Genomic DNA, 24,525 nt, shown 5'->3' with positions numbered 1-24,525 from the left:
AGATCTCTTCTTTGTCCTCAGAAGGCTGAATCCATTTTAACCCCGATCTGCAGCCTTCAGTAAACCCAAGGAGAGGCTCCCAAAGCAGGATGGGCTCCTTCTCTCCCTCTCTCTGGTTCCTGTTGTTTAACACTCCAGTGAACATGTGCAGTGCCACCTAAAAAGAATGGCTCAGATCTGGGAATCACTCTCATCCTCTGCAGTGAAGGCCAACGCAAAGAAATATTGCATATTTTGTCTACTCTTATTCCTCTTTTTTCCAAGATAAATAATCCCAATCTTTTCAGTCTCTATTCATGAGAGTTTCTCCAGGGCCCCATAATCAGTCTCGTCACCCTTCTCTGAAAACCCTCTAATTCTACCAGATCTTTTTTGAGATAAAGTGACCAATACTACACAAAGTATTCCACATGAAGTTGCACAGTTGCTTTATATAATGGCATTACAATATTTTCTGTACTATTCTCCTGCCCATTCCTAACATCTTGTTTGCTTTTTTGCCCCCAGTTGCACACTGAGCTGAAGTCTTCAGTGAGTTGTCTACAATCCCATTTCCTGAGTTGATACAAGTAATGAATTTCTTATTTATGTGCATGGCTGATTTAAATTTTCCCTTTAATGTAAATTATACTTGCCATTACATCGCCTGTTCACATGGTGTGGTTGGATCCCTCTGAAATTCCTCAAAATCTCCTCTGGTCCTTATTAATCTAAATAAGTTTGTGCCATCTACAAATTTTGCTACCTCACTACTCACCCCCCTTTTAGGATATTTAATACTATTAAACACCACTGGGCCCATTAAGGTAGCGTTTCTCAAATGCAGCCACCAGGGGCTTTTCTTGTGGCCACAGCCCCCCCGGGCAGTGATAAGGGCAGGGGGAGCAGTGGTCCCTCCCTGAGGGCCACCAACAGGGGTTGGACCCTGCCCCTCTCTGGAGACACAAATGCTGGAGGAGGAGGCAGCTAGTTAAGTTCCCCACCTTCCTGGGGATGTAGGGTTGGGCTCCAGCCCTGGAGTAGCAGGCAGTAGGCTCTGGCCATGGGGCTCCAACCCCCAGCTGCGGGGCTCACCCCCCATTGCCCCTGGCCTCCGCTGCCTCTTCTGGCCTGTCATGCATTCCCCCGTCCCCCACTTCCCCCCTACCAACCTCCCCATCCAAGGCTTAATTTGTCTCCAGGATTGCCAGGACTGAGTACGTCTGCTGCTGTGAAAAGTGATATTTGTATGTTTGATAATATCACTTTTCACAACAGCAGACTTACTAGCTAGCTAGTCTTTTTAAAAAAGCAACCAAAAAAAGGAAAAGAAGCAACAACAAAAAAGACAAGAACCTGCAGAGCACCTTATTTGTGTTTCTATTCTGATTAGGTCCTGTAAAGAGGAGAGACAACCTGTACATTATTTTTATTATTGAGTCTGCAAAAAGATTCAATAAATTTACAATGATTTGGACATGTGTATATACATATATATTTGCTTTTCCTAAAGTTATTTAAGTATTTTAGGAAAAATTGTCAGCGCGGCCCCCAGCAAGAGTGGGTGGCCGCACTTCGAGGCCACCAAAAAACATGTTGTGAGACCCCCTGCATTAAGGAACCTGGAGGCACCCTGCTGTTAATCTTTAGCCATGATGAAAATTGACCATTTCATCCTACTCTTTGCTTTGTCTCCTAGACAGTTTTTGACCCAAGACAACGCTTTGCCTCTCACTCCGTGAGTCCTTTGTTTAGTACTTGGTTAGTCTCTTGTGATGGACCTTGTTAGAGCTCCAGGCAGTTTCCTGCAGGTGGATCTGCTGGTTGTGCCTGTACCCCGAGGCCCTGTCTGCACCGCACAGCCACTGAGTGTCTCGCTGCACTTGTCTGACGGTATCAGGCGGTAGCCGTGTTAGTCTGGATCTGTAAAAGCAGCAGAGTCCTGTGGCCCCTTATCGACTAACAGACGTATTGGAGCATAAGCTTTCGGGGGTGACTGCCCACGTCGTCAGACGCATGGTCTGACAGGTTTGCCCTGGTGTCCTTCGCTCATCCCTCTTCCCCCGGCTGTGCGTAGCCGGGGCAGTGCCGGCTGCCTGCCCCCCACGGCGCGTGCCCCTCGGAGTGCATCTCAGGGGTGCCAGCCCCTAGGGGGACCAGATGTCCCGATTTTATAGGGACAGTCCCGATTTTTGAGTTTTTTCTTACATAGGCTCCTATTACCCCCCACCCCGTCCTGATTCGCCACATTTGCTGTCTGGTCACCGACCAGCCCCCTACATCCGGTGTGCGCGGACCACCCGGCCAGGCCCAGCCCAGCGGGGCGGGCCCGTGGCGACACGCTCCCGCGGCCCGACTAAGCGGGAGAGGCCGCCGGTGCCTGAGGGGAGCCAGCCCAAAATGGCGCCGCGTCCCCCCCCCCCCGCCCGAGGCAGTTGAGCTCTCGCGAGAGCTGGGGAGGGGGGGCTTTCTCGCGAGACGCGGTAAGGCGGAAGTGGCGGGGCCTGCCCTGGAGCCGCCGGCCGGGGCCCGGGACCGGCGGGGGAGGTGAGGGTGGCCGCGGGGCCGGTAGCGGTTCTCCCGTGTGGGGCGGGACAGCGCTCGGGGTCCCCTCTGCCGCAGCGAGATCTCCCGCCCCTGCCCCGCCACCCTTGGTGCCCTTCGCTTCCCGCCGCGGCCCCGCTCGCAGCTTCCCCTGTGCCCCGAGGAGCCCCCCCCGTTCCGCCGGGTCCCGAGGGGCCTTCCCCGGGCCCCCCGCCCCGCCCCGAGGGGCGCTTCTCGGCTTCTCCCCTCAGGTGTGGGCGGAGGCGGCGCGCGGGTGGAGCCCCCCGGCCTCCCCCATGGTGGGGTTCGGGGCCAACAGGAGGGGCGGCCGTCTCCCGTCCTTCGTCTTCGTGGCGCTGCTGGTGCTGATCGCCCTCCTCGCCTTCCACTACTGGAGCGCCGCCTCCCGCCAGGCCCTGCTGCAGGAGGAGGTGGCCGGGCTGCAGGGCCAGGCCAAGCGCGGCGAGGTGGCCCGCGGGCGGCTGGAGAAGAGGAACTCGGACCTCATGGTGCGGGTGGACTCCCAGCAGAAGCAGCTGGAGCAGAAGGAGGCGGACTACAGACACCTGAGCAGCCAGCTGCAAGCCAAGGACAGCCAGGCCACCAAGTGCGAGGACAGCAAGGTAAGGGGGCGCGGGGCCAAACAGCTGGGCAGGGCTGTTGGGTGTGACAAGGGAGAGTTCCTCTGGGCTTCCTGCAGGGTCTGCTCTCTGGTGTCGGGTCTCTAGGCCTGTTTTCTTAGACCGAATCCTCTCTAGTGCCCAAGCTAGAGAAATAACAACCCTCCGAGGCAGAGTTTGGGAGTTACTATTGGTGCCTCTGCTAGGACGAGTGAGTTTGTCGGCCTAACGTTTTGCACCTCCTGAGGGATGATTGAACGGGTGCAAGAAACAAAGGCTTTAGCCAGTGTGGGATATTGGCTATTTGACTGTAACCTTGGAAGTGCGTTAATCTGCTGCGGGTCAGCTCGTTTGTTCTGACTAATGAAAAAGACACCCGAAGCCTTAAAAGCCAGGGAACTACTGTTCTACTCTGGCTTCATGGGTAATGTGTTATGGGAAAAATGACTTCTTTACACAGCACCTTGAAAAGCCAAGGTAGTACCTGCCTGCCTGTGCACTTTTCTTGACCACTTTAACTTGCAAAACTCTGTCTAGAAAAAAGAACAGGACTTGTGGCACCTTAGAGACTAACAAATTTATTTGAGCATAAGTTTTCATGGGCTACAGCCCACTTCTTTGGATGTAGCCCACAAAAGCTTATGCTCAAATAAATTTGTTAGTCTCTAAGGTGCCACAAGTCCTCCTGTTCTTTTTGCAGATACAGACTAACACGGCTGCTACTCTGAAATTTGTCTAGAAAGTTGATTTTGATTTTTTGAAAGATCAAAAATACCCTTTTTCTTTCATAAGTTCCTGGCTAAAATCAGTCATGGCTGGTGTTAGTCAACTCTGTAGGGATACAGGACCCTCTGTTGCTTTCTGTAGGGATATTTTAAACTAACTATGTAAAATATTTTCCATTTGGTTTGTCCTGGGAAAGAGTGCATGAATAGATTTTGTGCTAGTGCTGGTAAATTTTCATGACAACTTTGCCAGGCTGTGTTAAACAAGCAGCTCTTTTTAATAGTAAGAAACTAAAGATGTGGTGGTAATAGTTTGAGATCAGTGATGTGATTGAATTTTGTAAGAAACCCTGTGTATGGTAGTAAGTGCAGTGTTTTTTTTTAATGTAGCTGGGGATTGTGTTCTTGTGATTGAACAGTTTGTACTTTTAATTACTATTTTTGTAATAGAATTTAAGGAAATATTGTGTAAGTGAAATTTTTACTGCTTTTTTGGATGCCTTTCTTTGTGATTCACATCACACATTTAATGAATTTTACAACAAAATATGATCAAATAGCATGATATAAAGTGTGATGGTGTAGTTTTGTCAGTGGAATTTGAGTAACCTGCTTAAATAAGAACTGTCAAGGTTGTTGGTTTTAAAAAAAACTGTCCTACTTAGACTTGGGATAATTGCTGTTTAAATGAAAAATGTATCTTATTCCGATTAGCAGGAAATATGGTGGGAGAGCACCACAAATTTTACTTCTTAAATGGCATCACCGCATATTTTGGTCTGTCTATATAGTGAAATCATTATTTGCATTATTTCCCACTGTAGCAATGAATGAGCTATTCAGATCTTGCCATTGAGGAGATTGGAAAAACCTATCATTCAGTGTTTGCTGAGAATTAACTTTTGAGTGCTTAGAAAATAGACACAGTGTGATTAAGTATGTATTTTTAGAAGTTGATATTCTCTCTGAAAAACAAATAATGATACAGAATAAAAAAAATCATACTGCTGCATTTGACTTCGCTGCTGTTTGTGTTTGGTTAATTACTAAAAGTATGTTCTACGGGGATACTAAAATCAATTGAAAATTGTGACCCGTAAGGCAGTTGGAAAACTACGTTGTACAGTACCAGGATAGTTGGTTTTTGGTAGTGATTTGTAAGTTACAGCTGGCTGAAATTTTCCAAACTTCAATTTTTGTTGTTGAGTTTTTATCACAATTTCAGTGAAATCAAGTGGTGGGTATTTGTGTGTGTGAACTTTATCAAATTCATCCTACTTCTTGGACAGCTCTCTCTAAATATTGCTATGCTAACTAAGAGACTGTCTTGTATTCTAAAATGCTTGGCTTATTACTTTTTTACTCTTAAACATTTGGCTTTTAAAAGCCATGCAATAACAGCATGTACAGTATTAAGCATGTTTAAGTTTCTTTTGTACTACTTCAGATCATAACCCTAAGTCTGCTGCTTGAATTTTAGCTAACTGTAGTCATCTTGAATTTCTATAGTCAGATAGAGATACAGCACTACAACTGATTTACACAGAATCTGTGGTAGAGTAAAGAACTCTTCATTAGTACATTGTTATAACTGGGAACTATAAAACTACTGGGGGCACTCCATGCTAAACTGGTAGTGATTGGGTTAAATGATATGACTTGCTTGTAACAGAGAACTGGTTTTAAACTCTGTTTTTTTGGAAGTGTCTTCTGCAGGGAGGTCTAAAGCTATTTTCCCACTTGAAAAGGCTTATGAACACTTCATTGTGGTTTGAGGTGGGTTTTTTTTTCTTCTTCCCACCTGTACTTTATTAAAGAGAGAGGAATTTTAACAATTGAAAGTTTATGGCTATTTAGCTGTATTATTATTTTTAAGATAGAATCCCTTCCTCTATAGAGCTGCTATCAAATACCTACTTTTCATAACACTTCCATTTATTCCAAACAACATAGAATCTAACTCACCAAGTTTTAGTGGATCCTTTTAATTCTGCATCCTGTACATTTCTTCAAACAAAATGGGGAGAGGGGAGTATGCCACCGGCTGAGCCTACCAGCTTTGACATAGTGCATATAATGAGAGATTCAAGCTTATGAGTCTCATTATTTTGCTTGTGATTAGAATGCCAGTCGGCTCTTGTTGAAAGGAGCATTTTTGTTTGGAATTTTTACTGTGCATCACCCAAATCCAGAAGCCTTAGGGCCTAGATATTATCAGTAAGCACACAAAGTAGTGCTTTTAAGCACCTTCCCAAGGTCTCATTTTAAGTTAAAATTATAGATAAAAAGGACATTAAGATTGTTTAGTCCTCCAATGTTAACATATCAATATAGTTTTATGGAGAAACATTTTGTTACTTCCTAAAATCGATGTTTGTTGCCTCTATTTAAAGCCTTAATAGAAAAAGTTCATGGCAAAGAATAAGGTCCAGTACAGAACCCTCTTCTTCACTTCAGAGGTGTTTTACTGACAGCTGTCATTAAAATCTGTCTCAGATAACAGTAGCATGGCAGAAACATAGAACTCAAAAATCAAATACTGCAAAACCATGCTGCCTCGATCCAGAGGAACAGCATGAACTGTAAATGCTGCAGAATAGTATAAAGTTTGACCCTTTTAAAACAAACGTTTGTGGATGATTTTTAAATGTACAGTGGAATTCATGTAAATGTGCCCTGAGAGCTATGCAACACTATATGAGAGCTTCCACTGCCAATAAACCCACACTATGGACAGTTCTCAAGGTATAATGTTTAAATATTTACCAAAGTGTCTGACGTGGCAAGCCCAATGGAGAAGAAAACTGCATTGTATGTTTCTGAGAGACAGGTGAATCTGATGGGTGTTTTCCAGCACAGCTTAAAACTCTCCAGTAGGCACGGATTTGGAAATAGTGTTGGTTAACACAATACTAGTGCCAAAATCTGCACTGGGAAAACAACAGAAGGCATTTATAGCCACATTTTTAAGGTCCACAACTATGAAAAGCAAGTGAGTTGTGGAATATTGCAGTAGGATAATTGCTCAACACCCCCCACCCCCCAAGAATATTTAAGGGCTATAGCAAGGATATACATCATCAATGGACATATTTCCAAACTGCTTGAGACATGGCAAGACAAAGGGGTTTGCAACTTTCTTTTTCTTAGCCTGTTCTCTTCCGTGTAAGAAGAACTATTGTAGTTCTTCACACAGTAACAGAAGTGCAGCCCTACATGTAAATTATTCCAGAAAGCCCCAGGGCTTTGCCTTTGTTGCTTTCATTTATTAACTTTAAGTAGCAAAGACAACAGACCTATCCAGAATTTTGTGCCCTTCCACAACTGTTTTTCTGAAAAGTCCCATTTCTTGCTTGTGTGAACAGAGTTTGTTTCAGAACAGCGCAAATAGCACTAGTTGGCATAAGGCATGCAGATGAGAGAACTGTACTCCCTTCGTAAGTGTGGGCGAAACAGTCCATGAACGGGAGAGAAGCAGTTTCTCCTCGCACTATGGACATTTGCCTTTAGTTAAGCTCTCTTGGCTATGGGCTATTTAATTATTTAAAAAAAAATGTTTTGGGGGCTTCAATTAAGAAGGAAAGGGATGGTGGGAATGTTTATACCTGTCTCAAATTATTTTCCAACATGAGGAAAGAGTCTCCTCTCAACTTGTCTATAACTCAAGTATTTTACAGAAGGGTAGAACAAGGTGGGTCAGCAGAAGGAAAGATCAGCAGCAGTAAGGCTTCCCATATAAGGGACTTCCATGAAGATTTTTTTTTTTAAGGGAATGAATAATCCTATTAAAATTTCAGCGCAAGGAAATGTTAGTGCATCTTAAGACCTGAGAGCAGATGTAGCTTTTTTTTAAGAGGTATTCCATATGTCTGATTCAAAGATGTTAAAACCTCAAAGTAGGGGGGGACTGAAATATCTAATGTCCCTTTTTTCCCAAAGCAAAGGGGTGTGTCCATATTGTACAATTTTAAAAGTAACTATAAATTGTGGCTATTTTAAAAAGTGAAGATAATTGAATTCTAATGTTTAGTTAAGTTTAACAGTCCAGAAGCCACACTGGGGAATGCGTATGACCCCAACAGAGACAAGTTTCTTTCAAAAACTAACTGTGCAGAGGTCAGTTTTTGACACAATTCCTTGGCTCTGCATGGTGTTTCTTTCATTCGAGACATTGTTCCCTCACTTCTAGCATTTTTCCTCTTTGCTTTGGTTGGTTTGTTGTATGAAAAAAAATAAAGAAATATAAGGTATTTTGGCATGATAATGGCTTTATATTCTTTACACTTAGCTTTGCATTTGTTCTCATTGGTTGTAATTGCTAGTGCTTTTACATAATAAAAATCTCTAATAAAAAAAGCCTTCATAGAAGTCTGGCTCCATCAGAGCTGAGGTAGATCTCTTAAAGACATGTTTTCATTTTAAAATTAGTGTTTAAAGCAAATATTCTTAGCTGTCTTGCCATTGCTTCTCACTTTAGTACAACTGAAACATTTTAAAATGATTTTTCACTATTAATACTGTTTACTTTGCAGTACTTAGGCTTGGACAGTGAAATTGTGACTAGTATGTTCAGTTTGTTTTCATGTAGTACCACAAATGCAACCTTAATATTACAAATAATAGGTTTAGACATAAATATATCTACTTTGGCTTCGTTAGTTTCCAGAAAATATTTCTATTAAAGGTAGGTTTAGCTAAACCTGTCTAAGCAAAACGTAGGGACTTAACTTGTAAAGGAAATGTATGATTGATTTTACTTGCAGCACCTTCCATCTGTGATTCTGAAAGCAGTTCACACAAGTTTATAAAATTACGCTTTTACTTAATTGTGAGATCGAAATGTGTTCAAATACTCTTGGCTTATTCAGGTGTAAATATATATTTACATCTTTTAAAATAAATAAACTTCTTTGTTTGCAGATCAAACTACAGAACAACATATCATATCAAATGGCAGACATACATCGTTTAAAAGGTAAGGAACTTTCTACTTACACATCGTGTGAGAATAGCATACTAACACTAAAATCTTTCAGAATTCCCTAGGTATTGAGGAGTGCATGCTGAAAGAAAAATCTAGAGTATGTCTGATGCTGGAGTATTAACAAGTGACAACTTGCGTCCTTTAACTACGGAAGTTTTACAAAACATTGTAATTCATTATCTGGTTTAGTTAATAAGGGCCTGATGGATTTCCATATCAGCCTTTTCATGTTATGCAGTGGAGGGAGAGGATACATTCTAGCAAAAACTTTTCCAAAATACCCAAAATCATTTTCAAGGTGAAGTGTAATGTAATATTCTAGGTACCAGTAATATCAACACTGGTTGTCCATTTGTAAGGTAACTCCCTTCTCTTCATGTGTCAGTATAATAATGCCTGCATCTGTAATTTTCACTCCATGCATCTGAAGAAGTGAGTTTTTTACCCATGAAAGCTTATGCCCAAATAAATCTTTTAATACTTTAAGGTGCCACCGGCCTCCTTGTTGTTTAAATTAGTATTAAGTAATTTGTCTATTGAGGTAAAAATTACGACTGAAGGAGTGAGGGGGAGAGAGAGATTCTGACTCCTGCATAACATAGAAAATTATAGAAATGGAAAAGGACCAGAAAATTCATCTAGGACATTGGTCACCAACCGGTCGATCCTAAAGTATTTCCCAGTCTATCGCAATCTCAGGTGGCAGAGCAGGGCTGCTGCTATGGCAGGCTCCCTGCCTGCCCTAGCCCCACGCTGCTCCTGGAAGCGGCCAGCGCGAGTGGGGGGACAGGGGTCTCCCTCTGCACGCTGCCCCTCTCTGCAAGCACTGCCCTCGCAGCTCCCATTGGCCGGGAACAGGGAGCTGTGGGGGCGGTGCTTGCAGAGAGGGGCAGCGCGCGGAGCCACGTGGGCCACAGGGGCGCGTGGGGCTGGGGTAGGCAGGGAGCCTGCCTTGGTGGCAGCCACGCTACACCACCAACTGGGAGCTGCCAGAGGTAAGTGCTGCCCGTCGGGAGGCTGCACCCCAGCCCTGAGCCCCCCTCCTAGAGCCATCACCCAATACCCCCTCCTGCACTCAAGCCCCAGCAGTGACCCCCCCGAGCCAGTACATGTACCCCCTCCTTCACTCCAACCCCCAGCCCTGACCCCCCCTTCCAGAGCCAGCATCCCATACCCCCTCCAGCACCCTGTACCCCCTCCTACACCCCAATACTCTGCCCTAGCCCAGAGGCCCCCCGCACCTGAACTCCCTCCCAGAGCTTGCACCACTCACCCCCCACCCCCCTGCACCCCTCACCCCCTGCCCCAGGCTCAGCCCAGAATCCCCTCCCACACTGCGGACCCCTCGGCCCCAGCCCAGAGCTTGCACCCCCCTCCCCCCGGAGCCCCTACCCCAGCCCGGTGAAAGTGAGTGAGGGTGGGGGAGAGTGAGCAACTGGGGGGGGGGGGAGGGAGGGAGTGGGCGGGGCTTTGGGGAAGGGGGGGGGGTAGATCTTGGGTTGCCCTTAAATTCAAAAAGTGATCTTGGGCGTAAAAAGGTTGGAGACCTCTGATCTAGGGTGTGTCTTCCTTCTCCTGGGGTGTATTGGGAAGATTGCAGATGTGTGCCCTGCATGTTGTAATGTTTAGGGCCCTACCAGTTTCATGGCCATGGAAAATGTCACTGACCATGAAATAAGCCTTTCCCTGTGAAATCTGATCTCCCCCTTGCTGCTTGGAGTGCCCCAGTCATGGGGCTCCTACTTGCAAGTCCCAGCTGGGTTGGGGAGGGAGAGGACTTATTCTTCTCCTTCACAGTCACTCTTGCTCTCAGGGGGAGATCAGACCAACCTCGGAGTGCCTCCCCCTGCTGCAGGAAGCTCCAGCCCCAGAAGTTTCTGCAGCTGGAGGAGATTTGTGGAGGTGGGTCCAATATCCCCCTGCTCTTGGAAGTGCCCCAGCCAGGGAGCTCCTAGCTGAGAGTCTCAGCTGGGAAGAAACAGGCCTTGTCCTTCCCTTGCATGGCAGCTGCAGGGGAGGGTGAGAGGGGAGATCAGACCCTCTTCCAGGTACTCTTTTGGTTGGGACCCTCATGGTTACAATACAGTGAAATTTCAGATGTTAACAGCAGAAATCGTGAAATTGACCAATTTTAAAACTGTCTGGCCGTGAAATTGATGAACATGGACCGTGAATTTGGTAGGGCCCTAGTAATGTTGACTCCTAACTTGCTTAGTATCTTTAAAGCAATTAAGAGTAATTAGTATCAATAAATAGGCATTTTAAATCTCACATTTACACCCGAAGCAGCAGGGAGGAGAAACTTCTAAAGTAACTGTTTTGAAAACTAAAGTGTATGTTAAATGTTAATGTAGATAGATGTAAAAGTATTACATGTATTCTTTTAAAAAAAAATTCTTGGAGTAGAAGCACAGAATGTCTGCTGTATGCTAAGGATGATGTGTGTATGCATAAAGTGTAAATTGCTGACCCTAGAGAGAGAGAGAGGTTTCCATTTATATTGCTATATTTTTCAAAATAAGGCGGTATATTAGATTAATATTAAATTATTTCTGACCAGTAGATGCATCATATAGCCCTTTGGAATGAAGAGAGTTAAATTTTTACCATATATTCTTATCCTGAAAGGTCACAAGTAGTATTCTTGGCTTCAAAATAAATGTGTATGAATTGATTTCTAGTTTACATGAAGAACTTATTTGGCATGTTGTGTGGCTATACAATTTTTTTTTTAAAGATTCCGTGGGGGCGGGGAATCAATAAATACAGTAGAGATCAGAAAGATTTGAAAATGTGCATTTTTCATATAAGAACATCAATGGTAAAAGGGATTAAAGGGGAGGTATTTTTCTACTCACTTTGATTTGTGCAATTTGGCCTAGAACAACTAGCAGAATTACGCCAAGAATTCATTCGTCAGGAGGACCAGCTTCATGAGTACAAGAAGAACAATACTCGCCTTGTGAGGAGGCTGGAGTATGAGAGGTATGATGCTTTTGAGTGTTTGTAATAACCACAGATTTGTGTACAGTTCCCATAAATGTGAACTCCACAAGCTAGTCAAATAGATCTTTAATCATCAAATAGACCTTAATCAATAGATAGCTGACAAATCAAAAAAGCTGTCAGGATTTCTAATGTAAATCTTTATTTTCTGGTGTTTGTGTTTTGTTGGGAGTGGGAAAGTCTCTAGAGAAATGTGACTTCCCAGAATTGTGCTTTTTATTCAGTTTGACTTAAATCATATATTGTCTCAAGTACGAGTTAAGACAACAGAAGAACTATATTTAATCAAACTGGGTTATTGAAGTGTTTATGGTATGTTTATCAAGGTCTTCATGACAAATTTATTTGATTGGAATTGAGGTAAAAATACTGTGTTTAGGCTGAAATTAACTTGAAATGTCTGCTATAAATTTGGAAGAAAAATCAATTTTTAGGAAGCAATTCTTTCCCCCACATATTGTAGGGAAGGGTGAGACACAGTAACATTGAGAAAAGGCTTAAAATTTCTGAAAGGACAATTTATAATGTGTTTGGTTAAAAGTGTGTATTGGGAAGCTTTCAGGACAAAATACATAGAGTAAAAAATTAAAGCTTTGCAGGGCTACTACCTCTTCACATTTTATCCCTGAACTCCCTAATTTGTGAACCATCCTTGGTTCACTTCTATGCCTAAAAACTGTTTTTAAAAATAGGTTTAAGGGTCTGTTACTTTCGTATTTGTTCATGTGCTCCACCTTTCCTTCTTGAAGCTGCTGTGATAATATCATGCTCTTTTGTCATCAGTATTAATTGGCTGTGGCTAGCACATAAGATACTACCTTCCTCTCTGTCAACTCAAGCCTTACAAGAGATAAAATACAGAGAGTAGATGGAGGCAGACATAACCACCCTGGGTTTAGCTCCTGAAAGCCTAATGGGATAAGCAAAGCAACTCTCTCATTTTGAGATGATAGCCCTTTACTTGTTTATGTGCCCATAAATAAACATTGGATGGAATGGAACACATTAAAACTAACTTAGCATAACTGTTTATTCAGCCAATATACCTGCACAGGAAGGAATGAACTGCGTTGTATCCTGGTTCCTTTTAACTTGAACAAACTTCTAATAATTAGAGAAACCCTAATATGTCCTTGTGGACTGCAGTTTAACAGTAATTTGCTGATATTTTAACCAAATTAATGGGCTTTTCATCTAGGGCATTCTTAAACATACTGTTAAATTCCTACAAGTTGTAAAATTATCTGTTTCTGTGATCAGTTCTGAAACTTATCCAAAAATATTTAAATACCTTAATTATACATTTCAGATGCAAAATCCATTTTGAGTAAATAAACAGTTATAATAAATGTTATTTCTCTGAAGATAAGAATTAGTGATTTCAGAAGAAAAGAGAATTCATGTGGGTGAGATTGTGGAAAGCTACTTTGTTTAAATGAAAGGGTTTCTAAAGCTGTATTCAAAATCAGTTTACTGACCACTGGCTTTTCTATTATAAACTAATATGAAACTCTTGCACAGATTCTCTTCTCAATATAGAATTAGTAATATTTTATATGTATAAAAAACATTAAGGTTCAAATTCAAGCACTCAGAACTTAAGAAAGGCCATAATTAAGGTTGCCTGTGCAACTGTAATTTGGTCTCCTTATGCGTGTGTATTACGATTCTTTAATTATGATAACATTTCTTTTGCATAGTACCTTAAGTCTGGCATTTCCTAACTTGAGTGCTTTACTCTGCACCCTTAATATTTTTACTATAGTTTTGTGTATGTTTCTTTTTCCTAGGTTGTTTTTTTAATCTGACAAAACATACCATCCTATTGCATAATATTGACACCCACATAGTTCATCAGCATTGTTGGAATCTTTAGATCCACTGAACAGACCTTGTTACTAGAGCCAACAGAGTATCTGGTAGTAGTAGAAGTATTGGGAGCATAAGCTTTCGTGGGTAAGAACCTCACTTCTTCAGATGCAAGTAATGGAAATCTCCAGAGGCAGGTATAAATCAGTGTGGAGATAACGAGGTTAGTTCGATCAGGGAGGGTGAGGTGCTCTGCTAGCAGTAGAGGTGTGAACACCAAGGGAGGAGAAACTGCTTCTGTAGTTGGATAGCCATTCACAGTCTTTGTTTAATCCTGATCTGATGGTGTCAAATTTGCAAATGAACTGGAGCTCAGCAGTTTCTCTTTGGAGTCTGGTCCTGAAGTTTTTTTGCTGTAAGATGGCTACCTTAACATCTGCTACTGTGTGGCCAGGGAGGTTAAAGTGTTCTCCTACAGGTTTTTGTATATTGCCATTCCTGATATCTGACTTGTGTCCATTTATCCTCTTGCGTAGTGACTGTCCAGTTTGGCCAATGTACATAGCAGAGGGGCATTGCTGGCACATGATGGCATATATAACATTGGTGGACGTGCAGGTGAATGAGCCGGTGATGTTGTAGCTGATCTGGTTAGGTCCTGTGATAGTGCTGCTGGTGTAGATATGTGGGCAGAGTTGGCATCGAGGTTTGTTGCATGGGTTGGTTCCTGAGTTAGAGTTGTTATGGTGCGGTGCGTGGTTGCTGGTGAGAATATGCTTAAGGTTGGCAGGTTGTCTGTGGGCGAGGACAGGCCTGCCTCCCAAGGTCTGTGAAAGTGAGGGGTCATTGTCCAGGATGGGTTGTAGATCACTGATGATGCGTTGGAGAGGTTTAAGCTGAGGGCTGTAGGTGATGGCCAGTGGAGTTCTGTTGGTTTCTTTTTTGGGCCTGTCTTGTAGCAGGAGGCTTCTGGGTACACGTCTGGCTCTGTTGATTTGTTCCTTTATTTCCTTGTGTGGGTATCGTAGTTTTGAGAATGCTTGGTGAAGATCTTGTAGGTGTTGGTCTCTGTCTGAGGGGTTGGAGCAGATGCGGTTGTACCTCAGTGCTTGGCTGTAAACGATGGATCGTGTGGTGTGTCCGGGGTGGAAGCTGGAGGCATGAAGGTAGGCATAGCGGTCGGTGGGTTTTCGGTATAGGGTGGTGTTAACGTGGCCATTGCTTATTTGTACTGTGGTGTCCAGGAAGTGGACCTCCCGTGTAGATTGGTCCAGGCTGAGGTTGATGGTGGGGTGGAAGCTGTTGAAATCATGGTGGAATTCTTCCAGGGTCTCCTTCCCATGGGTCCAGATGATGAAGATGTCATCAATGTAGCGTAGGTAGAGAAGGGGCGTGAGTGGACGAGAGCTGAGGAAGCGTTGTTCTAGGTCAGCCATAAAGATGTTGGCATATTGTGGGGCCATGCGGGTGCCCATAGCGGTGCCACTGGTCTGGAGGTATATATTGTCACCAAATTTGAAATAATTGTGCGTGAGGATAAAGTCACAGAGCTCGGCAATAAGTTGTGCTGTGTCATCATCAGGGATACTGTTCCTGACAGCTTGTATTCCATCTGTGTGTGGGATGTTTGTGTAGAGAGCCTCTACATCCATGGTGGCTAGGATGGTGTTTTCTGGGAGGTCACCAATGCATTGTAGTTTTCTCAGGAAATCTGTGGTGTCACGGAGATAGCTGGGAGTGCTGGTGGCGTAGGGTCTGAGTAGGGAGTCCACATATCCAGACAGTCCTTCAGTGAGAGTGCCAATGCCCGAGATGATGGGGCGTCCAGGATTTCCAGGTTTGTGGATCTTGGGTAGTAGATAGAATAACCCCGGTCGGGGCTCTAAGGGTATGTTGATTTGTTCCTGTGTTAGTGTAGGGAGTGTCCTGAGTAGATGGTGCAGTTTCTTAGTGTATTCCTCAGTGGGATCTGAGGAAAGTGGCCTGTAGAATTTGGTATTGGAGAGTTGTCTGGCGGCCTCCTTCTGGTAGTCAGACCTGTTCATGATGACAACAGCACCTCCTTTATCAGCCTCTTTGATGATAATGTCAGGGTGGTTTCTGAGGCTGTGGATGGCATTGCGTTCTGCACGACTTAGGTTATGAGGCAAGCGATGTTGTTTTTCCACAATTTCTGCCTGTGCACGTCGGCGGAAGCATTCTATGTATAGGTCCAGACTGTCATTTCGACCCTCAGGAGGAGTCCATGTGGAGTTCTTCTTCCTGTGTTGTTGGTGGGAGGGTATCTGTGTATCAGTGCGCTGTTCAGTGTTATCTTGAAAGTATTCTCTGAGTCGGAGGCGGCGAAAGTAGGCTTCCAGATCACCGCAGAACTGTATCATGTTCGTGGGGGTGCTGGGCAAAAAGAGAGTCCCCGAGATAGGACAGACTCCTCTGCTGGGTTGAGTGTGTAGCTGGATAAATTGACGATATTGCTGGGTGAGTTAGGGGTACCCCTGTTGTGGCCCCAAGTGCCTACACTAACACAGGAACAAATCAACATACCCTTAGAGCCCCGACCGGGGTTATTCTATCTACTACCCAAGATCCACAAACCTGGAAATCCTGGACGCCCCATCATCTCGGGCATTGGCACTCTCACTGAAGGACTGTCTGGATATGTGGACTCCCTACTCAGACCCTACGCCACCAGCACTCCCAGCTATCTCCGTGACACCACAGATTTCCTGAGAAAACTACAATGCATTGGTGACCTCCCAGAAAACACCATCCTAGCCACCATGGATGTAGAGGCTCTCTACACAAACATCCCACACACAGATGGAATACAAGCTGTCAGGAACAGTATCCCTGATGATGACACAGCACAACTTATTGCCGAGCTCTGTGACTTTATCCTCACGCACAATTATTTCAAATTTGGTGACAATATATACCTCCAGACCAGTGGCACCGCTATGGGCACCCGCATGGCCCCACAATATGCCAACATCTTTATGGCTGACCTAGAACAACGCTTCCTCAGCTCTCGTCCACTCACGCCCCTTCTCTACCTACGCTACATTGATGACATCTTCATCATCTGGACCCATGGGAAGGAGACCCTGGAAGAATTCCACCATGATTTCAACAGCTTCCACCCCACCATCAACCTCAGCCTGGACCAATCTACACGGGAGGTCCACTTCCTGGACACCACAGTACAAATAAGCAATGGCCACGTTAACACCACCCTATACCGAAAACCCACCGACCGCTATGCCTACCTTCATGCCTCCAGCTTCCACCCCGGACACACCACACGATCCATCGTTTACAGCCAAGCACTGAGGTACAACCGCATCTGCTCCAACCCCTCAGACAGAGACCAACACCTACAAGATCTTCACCAAGCATTCTCAAAACTACGATACCCACACAAGGAAATAAAGGAACAAATCAACAGAGCCAGACGTGTACCCAGAAGCCTCCTGCTACAAGACAGGCCCAAAAAAGAAACCAACAGAACTCCACTGGCCATCACCTACAGCCCTCAGCTTAAACCTCTCCAACGCATCATCAGTGATCTACAACCCATCCTGGACAATGACCCCTCACTTTCACAGACCTTGGGAGGCAGGCCTGTCCTCGCCCACAGACAACCTGCCAACCTTAAGCATATTCTCACCAGCAACCACGCACCGCACCATAACAACTCTAACTCAGGAACCAACCCATGCAACAAACCTCGATGCCAACTCTGCCCACATATCTACACCAGCAGCACTATCACAGGACCTAACCAGATCAGCTACAACATCACCGGCTCATTCACCTGCACGTCCACCAATGTTATATATGCCATCATGTGCCAGCAATGCCCCTCTGCTATGTACATTGGCCAAACTGGACAGTCACTACGCAAGAGGATAAATGGACACAAGTCAGATATCAGGAATGGCAATATACAAAAACCTGTAGGAGAACACTTTAACCTCCCTGGCCACACAGTAGCAGATGTTAAGGTAGCCATCTTACAGCAAAAAAACTTCAGGACCAGACTCCAAAGAGAAACTGCTGAGCTCCAGTTCATTTGCAAATTTGACACCATCAGATCAGGATTAAACAAAGACTGTGAATGGCTATCCAACTACAGAAGCAGTTTCTCCTCCCTTGGTGTTCACACCTCTACTGCTAGCAGAGCACCTCACCCTCCCTGATCGAACTAACCTCGTTATCTCCACACTGATTTATACCTGCCTCTGGAGATTTCCATTACTTGCATCTGAAGAAGTGAGGTTCTTACCCACGAAAGCTTATGCTCCCAATACTTCTGTTAGTCTTAAAGGTGCCACAGGACCCTCTGTTGCTTTTTACAGATTCAGACTAACACGGCTACCCCTCTGATACTTGGTAGTAGTAGTTTGCCATCCTTTCTGAGGATGGGCACTGAAGAGGATGAGAAACTTTACTCATGAGTTTCACAGATATTTGCTGATGGCAAAGGAATGGTGAGACTCAGGAATTTTGGGTTATTTTCCAGGCCTGTAAGGGAGTGTGCTCTACTGGTCACAGACCTTCTGCTCACCCCACCTCTGAAACCTTGGTATTTTCTGGGCTATCCCAGTTTCTAATCCTCAAGCTTCTTGTGCCAGTCGCTTTTCTTTTTCTCCCAGGCAATTATGGGAGACTTGGTATAATCCAAATCAAATGTGTAACTGTTAATGTGCTTCCTATTAAGTTTGCAGTGTGGACAACAAATCAAAGACATGAGAATGCAATATGAAGAAAATATAAAGAACTTAATGGACCAAGTTGTACAAGAACAAAAGGTAAATAGTGGCTAAAAATAATACAGTTGTCGAAATAGTGAATTTTTTGTTTCAATATAAGGATAGCATCATCTTGAGCAATAAAATTGGAACTAGTTTGGATGTCTGGGACACTGGCTTGGGTTCACCAAAATGTTACCTTGTAATTATTTTGTTTTTTTATTTTGTTTTAGTTCTAGACAGGAAACACATTTAAGGTCTGCCTTGTAAATCAGCAGCTCTAGAAACACTTGCTGTATCCCATAGTGGAGCTGGATGCTAGATTTTTCCAATGAGATATGCAGTGTAACTACCTGTTAGTCCAAGGCCTATGTATGGTAACTTCCTACTAGAGGCAGAGTGGTAGAAAACCTATTAATAATGATAGAACTAATTTTTTCTAAAGTTTACTGTACACTATAGTACAAGCAAAATACATGTATTATGATGGAGTAATGGTTTTCTTGGTATTCCTTTGGAATGACTGTGATATCTGCTTCACAAATGCTATAAGTAGTTCCGCCATTCCAAATTCATGCCAATGAAAGCTTTGTACAACCATACAATCTTCCATTTTCTCTCTAGATATAAATGTAATGGCATACTTTCAGCCAGGCAGCAGCCTAGCAACCCTATTTGTGGGTGAAGTTCATGTCTGTAAAATGAACTTCAGGTACAAATCTGAGTAATTGAACCTTATTTAATATGCACCTGTGTTCAGATAGAGGTATACCCACTCAGTAATTGTACCCTTATTCTATTCTGGGGATATAAATTGTTCCTGCAAAAGGGAATTACTGAATTGAGCTCCATATGAACCAGTTACGATCTGTTCTGCTGTAAATGGGAGTCATTGCCTTGGCACAAGGCACTCAGGAATCCTTACCCTTGTGATGCACCTGTTGGGGGAAGAGAAACATGGTCAAGGTGCGCCCTTTACAAGCCATAAGCCTAGATTCACTCAGGGACCTTTGTGTTTGAAGTCTGATTTTGTTACCTTTCTGAAGGCTCTTTTCCCTCTTGCCCCGAGACACGTTTTTTGATTTTTTTTTTTTTCAATGTTCTTGAATTGGCATTTCTTTCTGATAGTCAGTTCCTGCACAACTGCAGGAATTGACTCATGTTTGGAGCACAGTTGCCAACTTTCACGTGGTAAATAAGCACCCCCGACTTTCACAATAAGCCAAAAATCAAGCTAATCCCATTTGAAAACAAGGCCAAAACAAGCCAGTCCCAACACTCTGTGACTAGATCCCCCCGGTGTGCAGTCTGGGACTGTGGTGGGCCCACTGTGCACTCTGCTTGCCGGGAGCCAATCAAAAAAAAAAAAAAAAAAAAAAAAGCAACAAGCTACAAGCCAAAAACTAGCCAACAAGCAACTCACAAGCCAATTAAGGCAAAAACAAGCCCAATTTCTGCATTTTTATTTGCGGGTTTGGCATGTCTGGTTTGGAGGGCATGGGCTGCATGTATACCTGGCAGGCAATGGCAGATGTTGGCCTATAAGGGGTCTGGTTCATGCTCTGCTGTATTATCTACTGCTCTCAAGGTTCAAAACATTTAAGAGCTTGGAGCTAACCATTCTCCTCCTAAAGAGCCAAGACCTAGGAGTGAGAACTCTGCAAGGTATGTTCAGAGAAGCAGAATTGCAAGGTGAGTGAGTGATTTCTCCCCTCCCCTCCAAGGGTCGTCTTCATTAATGTTTAATCTGTTTTAAAAACAGGATACACAGAGAATCCAGCCAAGACAAGACATTGAACGGGGTTTGAATGATGATCAAGCAATATCTAAGACTGTTCAAGAGACAGATGAGAAAAATGTAGTAAAGAATGAAGAACCCTCAAGCAATCACATCCCTAATGGCAAAGGTATTTCCTTTTTGCATCACAGGATAAATATGCGTTAATTGTATTCTATCCCTCCCCATCAAACAGAATAATTGTTTTTGAGCTAGGACAGTGAGCAGCCTGCCTCAGTTCAGTTGAGATTGGCTAGATAGTCTGATTACAAAAACTACTGGTATGCTGCCCTTGTCCTTCTCAGCACAGAGGGAAAAGACTGAGTTTGGAGTTCGATCTGCCCTTTCATTGGTCCCTCCAGAACGGAGCTGAAGTCCACTAGCAGGGCAGTGTGCGGAATCTTGTGCTGGCATTGCTGGCATTCTGCCTGGTCTGTGGATAAGTGACGCAATTCCAGTGCTGTTAGCCCAGCAACTTTCACCAATGCTAAATTCACTATTAAAGTCAAAAGAAAAATAGAGAAGAACTTAATGTTTTTATTTTGACAGAGAAAATCAAATCAGGAGGTGATGCAGGCATGCCTGGAATAGAAGAGAATGATCCTGCTAAAGCTGAAGATACTCCTGCTGGTTGGAAAAATCATGTTCTAATGTTATAGGATATTGCTATTTGATATAATTCTGATTTAAATCTGTGAAGTGTTAGACAGCCAATTAGTCAGTGAACATTTAAATCCAGATGATTTAAAACCCATATATGTTAGGAGTTGTGTGTCAATATAGACTTTTTCGGTCAAAAAACATTCAGATTTTTGGTAGAAGGTAAAAATGTCAAGTGCTTAAGTCAATGGGAATTAAGTTGCTTCGTCATTCAAGCTTTTTTTTAAAACTTTACCCAGAAGTTTTAATTTCTCAGTTGTAGCACTGGGATTTTAAAATAAAATTTGGTATAAATAGAACTTTGTTAAAGTAAAGCCTAGAATATAGTGGTGGTTCTGTTGGACAAAACTCTTATTGTGAATCCATTTATTTTCTTTAGCTTTAAAGAAGCCTCTTATTTCAACTTCTCAAAGTGAAGGTCATCAACCCAATATGAATCTTCCTACTGTACAGCCCCGTTTGCCAAATATGGTTCCAGGTATGAACTCTTAACAGGCGACATTTCAAAATCTCATAAGATCTTGTTCAATAGCTAATTTCTGCCACCAAATCATTTAAGGTTAGCTGCAAGCATCCACTGACTCTTACCTTTTAAAACCACAAGAAACAGTAAATTATGATTCTAAGCCTAACCAGTTAGATTTAGTTCTATTAATGTCAGGCAAAGAGCAAGGGTACAGAAGATGTGGGTTTGATTTTTGTTTTGTTTTGTTTGTTAAAGTCCTGGGGAAAGGTTGGATTCTGTCTACACTATAGTTCAAAATGCATCTTCAAATGCTATCCTTGTTAGGAAGGTGAAACATACTTTGTGTTTGTGTAAATTGACCAAACAGCTTTAGGATATTTATAAGTTGTGCCAGTAGAATTACCAATGGTCAAACGAAAAATGTCCCTTAATGGTTCATTGCAAATTCTTAAAAAATTTAACTTTAAGATACTAAAACTAGTGGATTTTTGTGTTCAGAGTTTGCATAGGTATAAGCTTAAAAATGTTTTAAATTTCCAAATAGAGACATTTCTTAAAGATATAGTTTCTACATCTATTTCTATAATTGTACATAGCCTCTGTGGAACAAAGTCAGAGCCATTTCGTTCTGGGTAAAATTAGTTTTCCTTGTCTCTAAGAAAAGCAGTAGAGACTCTGTGAAAGCTTGGCCCCACTGCATTCAATAAGAGCTTTGCCATTGAAATCAATGGGGCAAGGATTTCACTTTCTGAAAGGATTCTCTGTGCTCCTTATTCATGTGTATCTGCCACCCTATTTGCAGAGGCTTTGCATTTAAATTAAGGCTGTCAAACGGTTAAAAAAAATAGCAATCGCAAGATTAAAAAAAGTCTCAATCCGTTTTAATTGCATTGTTAAACAATAATAGAATACCAATTTACATGTAATTATAAATATTTTTGTATGTTTTTTCTACATTTTCAAATATTGATTTCAGTTACAATACAAAATGTACAGTGCTCACTTTATTTTTGATTACACATATTTGCAATATAAAAAAGAGACAAAGAAATGAATATTTTTCAGTTCACCTCATACAAGTCTACTCAGTCCTATATCTTGTTCAGCCAGTCGCTAAAACAAACAAGTTTCTTTACATTTACAGGAGATAATGCTGCCCGCTTCTTATTTACAATGTCACCTGAAAGGGAGAAAGGGCATTGGCATGGCACTGTTGTAGCCATGCCATCTACCTCATAGACTCATAGACTTTAAGGTCAGAAGGGACCATTATGATCATCTAGTCTGACCTCCCGCATGATGCAGGCCACAGAAGCTGACCCACTCACTCCTGGAATAATTCTCTCCCTTGACTCAGCTGTTGAAGTCCCCAAATCATGATTTAAAGACTTCAAGTCGCAGAGAATCCTCCAGCCAGCGACTCCTGCCCCATGCTGCGGAGGAAGGCGAAAAACCTCCAGGGCCTCTGCCAATCTACCCTGGAGGAAAATTCCTTCCCGACCCCAAATATGGCGATCAGCTGAACCCCGAGCATGCGGGCAAGATTCTCCAGCCAGACCCTCCGGAAAATGTTCTCTGTAGTAACTTTTAATATCCCATCATTGACCATTGTTACTAATTACCAGCGATGGCACGTTATTGACCTATTGACTAAAATCACGTTATCCCATCAAACCATCCCCTCCATAAACTTATCAAGCTTAATCTTAAAGCCAGAGAGGTCTTTCGCCCCCACTGTTTCCCTTGGAAGGCTGTTCCAAAACTTCACCCCTCTGATGGTTAGAAACCTTTGTCTAATTTCAAGCCTAAACTTCCCGGCGGCCAGTTTATATCCATTTGTTCTCGTGTCCACATTAGTACTGAGCTGAAATAATTCCTCTCCCTCCCTGGTATTTATCCCTCTGATATATTTAAAGAGAGCAATCATATCCCCCCTCAGCCTTCTTTTGGTTAGGGTAAACAAACCGAGCTCCTCGAGTCTCCTTTCATACGACAGGTTTTCCATTCCTCGGATCATCCTACTGGCCCTTCCCTGTTCCCGTTCCAGTTTGAGTTCATCCTTTTTAAACATGGGAGACCAGAACTGCACACAGTACTCCAAATGAGGTCTCACCAGTGCCTTGTATAACGGAACCAGCACCTCCTTATCCCTACTAGAAATACCTCGCCTAATGCATCCCAAGACCGCATTAGCTTTTTTCACGGCCACGTCACATTGCCGACTCATAGTCATCCTGCGATCAACCAGGACTCCGAGGTCCTTCTCCTCTTCCGTTACTTCCAACTGATGTGTCCCCAGCTTATAACTAAAATTCTTGTTAGTCATCTCTAAATGCATAACCTTACACTTCTCACTATTAAATTTCATCCTATTACTATTACTCCAGTTTACCAGGTCATCCAAGTCTCCCTGCAGGATATCCTGATCCTTCTCCGAATTGGCAATACCTCCCAACTTTGTGTCATCCGCAAACTTTATCAGCCCACTCCTACATTTGGTTCCGAGGTCAGTAATAAATAGATTAAATAAAATCGGAACCAAAACCGAACCTTGAGGAACTCCACTGGTAACCTCCCTCCAACCTGACAGTTCACCTTTCAGTAAGACCCGCTGCAGTCTCCCCTTTAACCAGTTCTTTATCCACCTCTGGATTTTCATATTGATCCCCATCTTTTCCAATTTAACCAATAATTCCTCATGCGGTACCGTATCAAACGCTTTACTGAAATCGAGGTATATTAGATCTACCGCATTTCCTTTATCTAAAAAATCTGTTACTTTCTCAAAGAAGGAGATCAGGTTGGTTTGGCACGATCTACCTTTCGTAAAACCGTGTTGTAATTTGTCCCAATTGCCATTGACCTCAAGGTCCTTAACTACTTTCTCCTTCAAAAATTTTTCCAAGACCTTGCATATTACAGATGTTAAACTAACAGGCCTGTAGTTACCCTGGTCACTTTTTTTCCCCTTCTTGAAAATAGGAACCACATTAGCTATTCTCCAGTCCAACGGTACTACCCCCGAGTTTACAGATTAATTAAAAATTATCGCTAACGGGCTTGCAATTTCTCGCACCAGTTCCTTTAATATTCTCGGATGAAGATCATCCGGTCCGCCCGATTTAGTCCCGTTAAGCTGTTCGAGTTTGGCTTCTACCTCGGATACGGTAATGTCAACCCCCCCTCCTTTATTCCCATCCGTCA

General features: G+C 43.2%; 1 protein-coding gene across 3 annotated transcripts in view; it reads left to right on the top strand.

Annotated features, from left to right (window-relative positions):
* The first annotated feature begins 2,819 nt into the window (after window positions 1-2,819).
* The window catches only part of GOLM2 (golgi membrane protein 2), a 39,101-nt gene continuing 17,395 nt past the window's right edge, over window positions 2,820-24,525 (top strand). For 2 of the 3 annotated variants that reach the window (XM_065411747.1, XM_065411745.1), the window contains exons 1-7: window positions 2,820-3,146; window positions 8,789-8,843; window positions 11,735-11,837; window positions 18,388-18,478; window positions 20,181-20,325; window positions 20,745-20,825; window positions 21,235-21,333. In XM_065411747.1, the coding sequence (XP_065267819.1) occupies window positions 2,820-3,146; window positions 8,789-8,843; window positions 11,735-11,837; window positions 18,388-18,478; window positions 20,181-20,325; window positions 20,745-20,825; window positions 21,235-21,333 (901 nt within the window). The remainder of the gene's footprint in view (window positions 3,147-8,788; window positions 8,844-11,734; window positions 11,838-18,387; window positions 18,479-20,180; window positions 20,326-20,744; window positions 20,826-21,234; window positions 21,334-24,525) is intronic. The other variant, XM_065411746.1, reaches the window with a different exon arrangement.

Source organism: Emys orbicularis, chromosome 10, assembly GCF_028017835.1.
Source record: "Emys orbicularis isolate rEmyOrb1 chromosome 10, rEmyOrb1.hap1, whole genome shotgun sequence".
In the NCBI taxonomy this organism is placed as follows: Eukaryota; Metazoa; Chordata; order Testudines; family Emydidae; genus Emys; species Emys orbicularis.
The sequence above is the reverse complement of the archived record's forward strand: the minus strand, read 5'-3'. Positions and strand labels throughout refer to the sequence as shown.